This window comes from Lolium perenne, chromosome 6, assembly GCF_019359855.2.
Source record: "Lolium perenne isolate Kyuss_39 chromosome 6, Kyuss_2.0, whole genome shotgun sequence".
NCBI classification, from domain to species: Eukaryota; Viridiplantae; Streptophyta; class Magnoliopsida; order Poales; family Poaceae; genus Lolium; species Lolium perenne.
The window spans coordinates 7,939,837-7,951,328 of NC_067249.2; the positions used below are offsets into that span (position 1 = coordinate 7,939,837).

An 11,492-nucleotide genomic window follows, 5' to 3' on the forward strand; every position below is an offset into this window, starting at 1 on the left:
CTACAAATTTCCGCAGCAACGCGCGGGGTATCGTCTAGCATCTTATATGTTGGTGTTGATTGATTGTATATGATGTTCTACTAAATAGATTTTCTTTCAATTAGATTCCTCATTACAAGATCAACCAACAGTGAATGTCATGGACACTGCCAATCTGAATTCATTGTTACATATTAACCTAACCAACATGAACGTTAGATTAACTTTATAATCGATTCTTTAATTAAAAGATTAACCAACAGTGAACAACACGAACACCGCTGTAACAAACCACCGTGAACAGTAGTCCATATCAAATAGTATTTTATTAACCAACAGCCAGTCATGACATTTCCCGTGTGGCCAAAGTTTGTTTATCGGGAAAAAAGATTTTAGGCTATTTCTATCTAGAATGACGGAGGTGACTAATTTTTTTAAAAAAACAATAGATCCAATGGATATGGATAGTTAGAGTCTTCCGATTAATCCGAGAATTTCAAGAATTTATCTTTTTTTTCTAACGTGTCTGGTGAGAATTAACGTAGAGGCTGCGTTGAGGCATCTAATTACTAATAGTAAGATAAGATTCCTTTCTTGCCCAAAAAACTGTATGGATACTTGCCTTGTTTATATTGAAGTAGCAGACACCTGCACATCCAAGTTAGGCTATGGCATCAGGACTTTGAAATATATAATACTACCTCTGTCCACGTACCTCCATGGTTGGTGATACCATCTGTAGCTCACACTGATCGTGAGATGTAGAGCTACCACGAAACACATTATATTGTCTAAACTCATTAGAATGTCTATGAAGATGATATCAAATTAGGGGGCAGGTATGGTAGAGACGACTTGGTCCCCATCTGCCACTTGACCTTCTGGCTGTAGATCTTGTCGTGACTGTAAACTGGATTTATACTAGTACCACCAACTATATGCATGGGTGTAAGAATATATCAACGAAATCATATATAATCTGGCTTGGCAACAATAGACGACAGTTGATCTGTCACAGGAATTGAAGCTCTATAAGTGGGGAGTCGACTAGGCTGTTCTTCTTGCCCTGCTGTAAGTTTTTTCTTTCTCTCCTCTTTTGGTTGTCTCTGAGTCACCACTATTTTGTGTTTCTAATTAACATGACATTGTCCTTTTGTCATACGGTAGCTAATAGTTTTTCGATGATCTAGGTATAGTTCTTTTCCATATAACACTTCTAGCTTTTTGTACAGTACTCTTCTTCTCACTGATTGGAGCATGGAACCAGCTGCAGCATGGATACCTTTCGACATTCAACCGTCGAACTGGACCATGGAATATGCAGGATGGGCTCCTGGCTACCCTGTGGAGTTAGAGTCGACTGAGACATTTGGTAATAGCTGGCTCCAAACATCTAGCGGAGGGCGTATGGTTGAGTATGCAGCAGCCACAGATGATGATTCCATTGACAAAGCAGCACAAGAGTTTGAGGCTTATTTCCATAATATGGGAATGAAGATCCCAATTAATCCGATTCATGTGTTTGAGGATGCAGCCCGCGAGTTCAAGGTTGATATCGACATGATGAAGATGAAGATCCATATGTACCCTCCAAGCATCCAAGTTTTTGATGACAAATTTTTTACCATCCCAAAGTTGGTGGCCATTGGGCCTTACCACCATGGCCAGAACCAGCTCAAGCAGGCGGAGAAAGCGAAATGTGTGGCTGCCTACCACTGCATCATGGAGTCAGGCCACTCAGTCCAAGACATGTATGATGCCGTTGTCTCCGCTGCATACGATGCCCGCAGCCTATACGACAAGGATGTGATGGCAGGTATCAGCGAAGAGGACTTCCTTCATATGATGTTCTATGATGCGTGTTTCTTGGTGCAGTACTTTGCTTGTAGAACGGATGGTTCCGGCACCATGGACCCATCGTTGCGTGGCTTCATCGACTTCAACCGCAAGGCCATCCGCCATGACATCGTGCTGCTCGAGAACCAGATCCCCTGGCGTGTGGTAGAGGCCGTCTTGAGGTTCAGGCCCGTTGACTTGGAACCCTTCGTCGCGTTCTGGAAACAGTACCTGCAGGACCGCAAGGTTCTTGGCGAACAGCCTCTTGTGTTGGATGATAGCTTCGAGCCACCACATCTCCTTGGCCTCCTTCGGTTCTACATTGTGGGAAAAGGCAACACCAAGCCACCAACTCAAGTGAAAACCAACATGATATCATTTTCTGTGAGTGCCATTGAACTTGCCGAAAACGGCATCAAGCTCAAAGCCAATAAAGAAACAACGGAGCTCATCCATATGGGCGTCAACAAGAGAGGGATCTTCCCCGAGCTCTCCATGGCGCCGCTGTCGCTGGACGACGAACGTGCCAGCTTCCTCATCAACATGGCGGCTCTCGAGCTGTGCACGACCTCCAATTTCCAGGAAGCTGAGCCAGAAGACTCTGCCGTCTGCTCGTACCTTCTCCTCCTCTCCCTGCTAGTGCATAGGGAGGAGGACGTGCATGAGCTGCGGACCAAGCATCTCCTCCAAGGAGGAGCAGGGCTCATCAACAAGGACGCGCTGACATTCTTCACGAGACTTCAGAGCCTTCCCCTACGTGGATCCAACTGCTATGTCCGCATCATGATGGAAATCGAGAAGTACAAGGTCAAGAGGCAGATGCAGATCAAGGTTTATGCGTTTTTTTACAAGAACAAGAGAACCATCTTCGCTATCTTCTCCGTTGTTGGTGTACTTGTCAGTATCTTAGGGACGCTCGTGTCACTCAAAAAGCAATCTATGGTTTAGCTGCCTACTTGTTGGTGGATTTGTAGGTGGACGGCTCCAATCCCTCAAGGGCTCATGTCACTCAAAAAGCAAGTTGAGCTCTGCAGCAAACTCTGAGATGGTGACGTATGTGCACTCTAGAGGACCTCCAGCTACTGATGAATCTGATTGTGTGGCACCAATGAACTGGGTGGTTTTTAGTACATCTACATATCCTGATTTTGAGAACAGAAGTGCGGGTTTACTGCAAGTCCTTGGAAAAACAGTGCAAACTTTTTCACTTACTACTTGGTTTCTGTCTTGCCATACTGAGTTCCAGTCCTCAACAACGAAGAATGCTCTTCTTGTTGAAGGCACCGAGTCCAAGTAGGCAGGTAGACTTTTCTGGTTCTGCTTCCTTTTCGTATAATATTCCATGTATTTGCAAGCTCTCTTCGTGTGGTTTCTCAGTCATCCTGGAGATGGCTGTTCTCAGATTTTTCAATGGCAAATTGCTTGGTCATTATACCTTGCTCCACTTCAGACTTGGGTTTCATATTGCACTCCTCGCAAGGTTGCCCTATATAACTCTGAACATTTGCAAGGGCGCATTCAACACTACTAGGAAAAGCCTTATAGCAGCACTCCTTACCGCCGGCGAGTACGGATAGAAGATGCCGGCGGTAAGGCATTTCAGGTCCTCCTCGCGTTACCGCTGGCGAGTTGGTTTCGGGTCGCCGGGGATAGGGCACTTACCGCCGGCGAATCGGGATTGAAACAGCCGGGGGTAAGGTGGGCCGAGAGCACCTAGATGGGCCTCCCCTTACCGCCGGCGAGTTTGTGCCGAAGATGCCGGGGGTAAGTGAACTACCGCCGGCGAAACCGAATTGCCCGCGCCGGGGGTAAAGTGGGCTGTTGTGGGCCATTTGGGCCAAAATTACCGCCCGCGTTCCCGTTTTATTTTCGCCGGGGGTATTTGGTCGTTTTGGCTTTCTCCCCCACACCCTACACACTCACCCTTGTCGCCACACATGCACGAGTCGCTCAACCCTACATCCCTCAGACCGCTTTCCTCCACACCCAGACGTGGCGGCGGCGGCCACCCACCGAGCCCGCCTCACCACCGGCACATCCCCTTCCCCACACCGCAGCAGGAGATGATGGTGGCCAAGTTCCTGCTGCCGGCCGCCAAATCCCCTTCTCCCCATCCTCTGGATCCACTCCTTCCCCCCGGCTCCCTTTCACCGCGTGCTCACCAGATCTGGTCGCAGAAGACGATCTTGGGCGTCCCCAGGCTAGGCCGGCCACCGCAGGTCCTCGTCCCCTCGTCCAACGCGGGCTCCCGCATCCTCGTGCTCTCTAAGTTGGGGGAGGCGCATCGATGCTCGGCGGCGTCAGCCCTGCCGCCACCCTCCTCTCCCCCAAGGGCCTCAACAACGAAGGTACGTGTCGCCCTCTGTTCTGCTATCTCCCGATCGATTTTCATCTTGCAATGAATTGCCAGATCCCAAACAACGAGGTTCAGAGAGAGAGAGAGGGATATGCAACACTTCCCTTGATTTATTACTGAACTGTGTTACAAATAGTACAACAGCAGCTAAAGATCGTGGCCAACTAACACGATGTGGTGCCGTGAGACTGGGAACTACCACTAATTAAATTACACACACTTGGTCAAAGGGTTATCTGAATTACACACACGTGCTAACATGAATCTTAGCTTTATTTCTACCATTTCCTGTCCAACTCTCTCTTCTGCACTAATATGAAGTATTATCACTAGACCGTTAGCTGAAAATCGTACTACATATGCTCGGGAAGTATATTTTCATACCCTGAAAAATGATATTTTCATGATTTTGTTCTACCTAAGCCAATCCTAATGTCCACATGAATAAACATGACTGTTCTATTTGGGCAAATATTTAATGCATGTGTTTGTAGATACGCTTGAGCTAGAACAACACAATCGCATCTTCAGTTAAGTCCATGCATACCTTTGAGGTATCAGTGGACACGCCGAAATTTGAAGTATCAATGCTTTGTAGTTTGTTGGTATTACTACATTATGAACATGAGTTTGATTGCCTTGTTTGCAGCTTGCAATTTATACTCCTACATAAATGATTTTTTTCTGTAACTTACGATGCTGACATACCTTACTCAGTGACATCATTAAAATATGTTGTTTATTGCTCATCCATTGGCATGAGGGAATATGTGCTTCGGTGGGTGAATGGACTGTGCACACGATTAATGCATTTGAGGAACTTGTGGATGCAGAAAAAAAATCCTGAAAATTTTATAGATCTTGCAAACAATCTTGTAAAACTGTATTCCCTCATGCCTGTACTCCACACAGTGTTTTTTATCTTGAAATTATTGCTGCAAAGTTGCACAATAAAGTGACCTGGTGACTGCTGGTGTGGATGCTAAGGTTAGCATCAGTGATAGTTGTTCTCCCCATACACTGTTTCTCATTGTCTTGAAGCATGCATACAACGATTAGATGAACTGAAGATCACAGTAATGTGATTTTGACATGATATATTGTCTTCTCTTTCAGGGATGATGCCTTCCTCATCAGGTTAAGAGAAGTTGAAGTGTCAAAGAACCGTGGCGATCCGCCGGAGCTACCGGCGCGGACTCTGCGCTGCTAGGAGGTTGGGGGCGAGCTGCCGACGTTTCCTCCTTTGCAGCTAGGAGGCTGGGGGCGAGCTGCCGCAGCTGCCGGTGTTGCCTCCTCTGCATCCAGAATGTTGGAGACAAGATGCTGGAGCAGCCTCCAGCGCTCCCAGGAGGTTGGGGGCGAGCTGCAGGCGTTGCCTCCTGCGCATCCGAAATGTTGGGGACGATCTGCCAGCGAAGCTTGCGGGCTGCCGGGGAGGTTGGGGGTGAGCTGCCGCATTTTTGTACATTTGGCTGTTTTGGTGGGTTGTCGGAAATCTCCCCAACGTCTTATATTCCGTAACGGAGGGAGTATATCTGTTGTTATGAACATTTGAGTACTTCGTATATCTGTTGTGGTACTGATGTGTATCTTGCAGTCATTTTGGTATTTGTCTTTATATTTTGTGTACATTCTGTGTATTCTGGTGTATATACAGTTTAATTCGAGATTTTTTTTTGGCTCCTATTATTATTACCCCTGGCGAATTTTAGTTTTACCCCTGGCAAGAACGTAAGCGCCAGCAATACACACTGTTACCCCTGGCAAATTGGCTAGGTGCCGGTGGTAACAAATACCGCTGGCGAATTGGAGAAGGCGCCGGTGATAAGTTGGAGTTACCACCGGCGAATCCGAGGACGCCGGCGGTAAGCGCTTACCACCGGCGAGGTGATCGCCGGCGAATGCGAAGGCGCCGGCGGTAAGGCATTTCAGGATGCCGGCGGTAAGGCTTTCCCTAGTAGTGCAACATACAGAGATTGGGAACATCCAACTCCTGACACTGAAGCTCAGTTACTCTGTTACAGCTTCTTTGTCCATTGCAGGGTTGTTCACCTCGAGGCATTCCTTTGGAATTTGTCAGGGAGATTTTATAATATACCACAGTTTACTTCGTTCCTTTCCTATTTGCCACATATTACTTGGCTACTTATTATTTACCACACATTAGACTAATTTCTTTATAATTTGACATGTTCCTCCTTTTACAGAACTATTCAGTTTTTTAACACGAAAATAGATTGTGAAATACACTGCATGTACGTCTTTAGCTGGACCGGTACCTAGCCGGACATAATCAACCAACCAAACAGAACACCAAACATCTGGCCAGTGCTATTCCCCATTCTTTTTTCGATAAAGGATGCTTTATTACTTTTGAAAGCAATTACATCCAGCCTCTGCATAACCAGGATGCACACAGCCGTTTTGTTGTCTCGAGTCCAAAAAGATAAAAATTAAAAACTAGGCAAGATACATATCAGAACGATGAATCATATAACGCCTAAAGAGTAGGTGGGGCATCTATCCATAGACTATGCTGCCACCCATGTAGGGAAAAAGTATCCCTCGCCGTAGCCTCCAACCGTGTACAGACCTCCGTAAATAGGTCTCGGTTCTCCACTCGCTGAAGAGGTAACCACGAACGGAGAATACCTGTACATCTGTAGATGACCTACAACAAAGAGCAATTTATATCATTAAAAATCTTGTCATTCCTACATAGCCAAAGCGCCCAGATAACTGCTAGCGCCCCCACCCTAAGAAGCAACTTAAACCTTGAATCGATACCATGAAGCCAATTGCCAAAGACATTGGCAACACTAGTCGGAGGATACAGGGTAGACGCTACTTGGATGACTGACCATATAGATCTCGCGAACTGGCACTGGAAGAATAAGTGTTTGATTGTTTCGTCCTGATGACAGAAAACGCATCGTGTACTCCCATGCCAATTACGCTTAACAAGATTGTCTTTGGTGAGAATTACCCCACGACGAAGATACCATCCAAAATTTTTAATTTTTAATGGTATCTTCATCTTCCAAATCTTCTTATTATTATCAACTGGTAAATTAGAAAGAAGGATCGCGTTGTAGAAAGATTTTACGGAGAAAGTGCCATTTACATGAAGGTTCCATCTAAATTCGTCTGGTTCATCCGATAATTGAATATCTCCGAGCCGTTGAATTAAGGTATTCCATGCCACTAGTTTTTGTCCAAGTAAAACCCGTCTGAACGTCACATTCGGAGGTGACGTAGCCATTACAGTAGCAATGGTATCACCTTGACGACAAGCTATCCTATAAAGAGCTAGATACTGTTCACTTAAGGGTGCATTGTCTAGCCAAGCATCTTCCCAGAACCTTATATGTGCTCCATTCCCGATTGAGAAAGTGCCATGTCGAAAAAATTCATTTTTTGTCGCCATTAGCCCAGCCCAGAAGTGAGAATCCCCTGGTTTCCAAACCACTTGGGATAATATCTTCGAGTCGATATACTTTCTCCGAAGAATAGTTTGCCAAGTCCCATCCTCAGTGAGGACCTTAAACAGCCATTTACCCAGTAGAGATGAATTCTTGACCTCCAAGTCATGAACTCCAAGCCCTCCTTGGTCTTTGGGACTACAAACTATACTCCACTTAACCAGTCGATATTTCTTTTTCTCGCTGTCCCCTTGCCAAAAGAATCTGGATCGATAGTAATCGAGTTTATGCAGAATTCCTTTCGGTAGGATGAAAAATGATAACATATACAGTACCATATTTGTGAGTACCGAATTAATGAGTATCAATCTTCCTCCCAGGGACAGCAATTTACCTTTCCAACTACTAAGGCGGTTTTGTAGTCTTTCTTCCACTAATTTTTATTCCGCGATTGTAAGTCTCCGATAATGAATCGGAATACCCAAATAACGAATCGGAAATTGGCCTTGCCCGCAACCAAACAACTCTGTATACAGAGTCAAATCATTTTGGGCATCACCGAAACAGAACAATTCGCTTTTATGGAAATTGATTTTCAATCCTGACAATTGCTCAAAAGCCGCCAAAATTAATTTCAGATTTTGAGCTTTTTCAAGATCATGATCCATAAACAGAATTGTATCATCGGCATATTGAAGTATAGATAAACCACCATCAACCAGATGTGGAATCACACCTTCAATCTGGCCATCAGCCTTGGCCCGCTCTATGAGTATAGCCAGCATATCCGCTACAATGTTAAACAACATCGGTGATAACGGATCCCCTTGGCGTAACCCTTTTTGTGTTTGGAAATAGTGACCGGTGTCATCATTAACCCGGATTGCGACACTACCTCCATACACAAAATTATTTATCAGAGCGCGCCACTCTGGAGAAAAATCTTTCATCCTGAGTGTCTGCTGTAGGAAAGACCACTTAACTTTATCATACGCCTTTTCAAAATCTAGTTTTAAAATAACCCCATTTAATTTCTTAGAATGCATCTCATGTACCGTCTCATGCAAGACCGCCACTCCATCAAGGATGTTCCTTCCTTGCATAAAGGCTGTCTGTGATGGCTGGACAACATGATCCGCAACCGTATTAAGTCTAATGGTGGCCACTTTCGTGAAAATCTTGAAACTTATATTTAAGAGGCAAATAGGTCTATATTGTTGAATCCTTTCTGCCTCATTAACTTTCGGTAACAAGATTACTTCACCAAAATTTAGACGAAATAATTCTAGTTGTCCAGTGTGAAGGTCACTGAACAAATCTAGATCTGATTTAATCGTGTCCCAGAAAGTTTGATAAAACTCGGCTGGAAAACCATCAGGACCCGGTGCTTTGTTGCATTCCATTTGGAAAACTTCCTTCTGAACCTCTTCCTCGGTATAAGGTGCGGTTAGTAGAGCATTTTCCACAATAGAAACTTGGGGTATATCGTCCGTTAAGTCCTCATTAAGAGAAAAGGTACTTTCCTCCGGAGGACCAAACAAACCTTTATAATAATTAGTAATGTAAGATTTGAGTTGCTCATGGCCTTCAATTGTAACATCCCAAGTCTCAACAAAAATAAATAAAGATAGTGATTTCAATTACTCAAAGTTTAGCAACAAACAAAAACTTTTTCCTATGCATATAGTGTCACATATAGTCTCATGCATATGTGTGATTTTATTTTGTGCAATTGCCATGATGAGTGTTTATATGTTGATCCCTTGTTACTAAACCCTAAATTGAGATCACAAAACCCTAATTTGAGAAAAACACATGAATTGGAAAATAACTCCAAATTCCCTCTCATACACATATGAGCAATTTTGCAAATCTTCTTTAAAGGCCACCATTCCTTGATCTTTGGTTCCTAACACTCTTATATACCTAAAACAAATCAAAATGCAGCAAAGAACCCAAATTCAAAACAAAGGAAATTTCAAATTTAACTCACATATGATAATGGTCATATGTGCACTTTTTAACATGATCCCCACTTTACCCCCCTGGTTTTATTCCTTCTTAAACTAAACTTAGCCAACCAATGCCATGTCATCCAAGACCTTGTAAAGGTGAGCAACTTTCATGTTGACCACCATCCCTAGAGTTGACTAGGTTGACCAGAAATCAAATGCCAAGATGGGACCCGGGGATGAATTGAAGATCACCCCAATTTCAAATTTTTGCAAAACAACTCCAAATTGAACAAAACCACCACCATTCCAACACATTAATTATATAAATGAGTTGTACCAAAAAGATTTTCAAAATACAAACAAAAGTTTCATGCGGCCATATGACCGAACACTTGGCAGGCATAGTTTCACTTTAGTGTTACATGCTATTATCCATCGGTTTTTGGCCTAAACCGACTCTACCTTGTGATCATCAGCTCTCTCTATGATCCCTGCCTCTAGCCCAGTACTTGCCATGGTTGATTAAAGTGGAAAAGTGAGAGGAAAGCCACCATGCCAAGCACACCCGGCCACCTTTGGCCAAACCCTCTCTGGCCACCATCTCAACGCATCTCCTTGTCCCAGAGCATCTCTGCATCACGAGGAACATCACCGTACACGCCCCAACAACGCCAAGCCATGGCATTGGCCAGACGAGCCGCGTCCAAGGCGTGCCAGGACGTGCCAGCCCACGCGGTGACCGCGCTCTGGCCGCGCCAGGACGCCAAGCACTCGAGCGACGTCGTCCTCCCCCTGCATCCCTACGCCTGCGTCGAGCATTGCCACCCTGCACTCTACACCCTAGACACACTCGAACACCTGCCGCCGCATGGTCGCCATCGTCCTCGCCGGAGAAGTACCGCGGGTACTGCCGCACCCGAAACGAGCCACCGATCGATCCCCTCTCCTTTTTCCTGCGCCAGCTGCACCTAGAGCATCGCCAGGACACCGCCTACACGCTGTCGTCCTTGCCTTGCCCTTTGGATCGCCGGAGACGCCGCGCCATGCTTGCCCCTTCGCAGCACCCCACGGCACACCCCCATCTGCTATAAATAGCGACGATCGGTCCTCCATTTCTTCACACGACTCGCTCCCCTCTCATCACTGATCCTCGTCCCACCGTCAATTTCACCTCACCTCGCCGGAGTAGCTAGAATCGAGAGCTCGAAGCCGCCGGAGCCCGCAGATCCTCGCCGACGATAGACGCCACCCCGAGCCTCGCCACTGCTACCAGGAGCTTCAGCGCCCTCGACAACGCCACCTCACCACCAGCAGAGCCCCGCGGGAACGCCGGTAAGGCCGTCGACCCCCTAGGCTCGCCGCCAGTGTGCCCGTCGCTCGTCGGAGACGACGATGGTCACGCACCGTCGATTTCTGTTCTAATCCAACGGCGGGCATTTCACGTACCGCTTCGGCGTTTAAATAGTGACTGACATGTGGAGCCACCTCGTCAGGCGGCCCGCTCACACAGGCTGTGTTGCTGGGCCGTAACGGTTCGTTTGAATTATGGGCCCGTAGGCTTTTCCGGCGCGGCCCAGTTAGTTCAAATTTCGTTTAATTCATTTATGTACAAATGCCTACTGGTGTCAAATTCAAATTTGAATAGTTTGAAATCTACAACTCCAAATCTAGCAAACTTAATACCGTTGGAAAGCCCAAGAAATTATCTACACTTTGCCACTGGTCCCATCTCCAAATTCGAAATAGATGTAAAATGATAAAAATAACAAGACAAGGACTTTTGCAAGTTCAAACATTATTTAAAATTCAACCAAAATTGATTTTGAGTTGATTCCAACTCTCGTAGTTCACAAATGTTGTACTCTAATTGATTATGCAATAATCTAGCCAAGTTGTTTGCATGATCATGGACTATATCAAAATAGTGGCTATGTGGCCATTTCT

The 11,492-nt window shown here is 45.5% G+C and overlaps 1 protein-coding gene and 1 long non-coding RNA gene across 2 annotated transcripts; both read left to right on the forward strand.

Annotated features, from left to right (window-relative positions):
• Positions 1–895: 895 nt before the first annotated feature.
• On the forward strand, positions 896–3,449 carry LOC127308995 (UPF0481 protein At3g47200). Its single transcript, XM_051339966.2, has 2 exons — positions 896–1,050; positions 1,212–3,449. Exon 2 carries the CDS (start codon positions 1,237–1,239, stop codon positions 2,761–2,763), a length of 1,527 nt encoding a protein of 508 aa, XP_051195926.1. The 5' UTR covers positions 896–1,050; positions 1,212–1,236; the 3' UTR covers positions 2,764–3,449.
• Positions 3,450–3,589: 140 nt separating this feature from the next.
• Positions 3,590–5,854, forward strand: LOC127308996 (uncharacterized). Its single transcript, XR_011746404.1, has 2 exons — positions 3,590–4,163; positions 5,288–5,854. It is a non-coding gene; the product is annotated as an uncharacterized lncRNA (long non-coding RNA).
• The last annotated feature ends 5,638 nt before the right edge of the window (positions 5,855–11,492 follow it).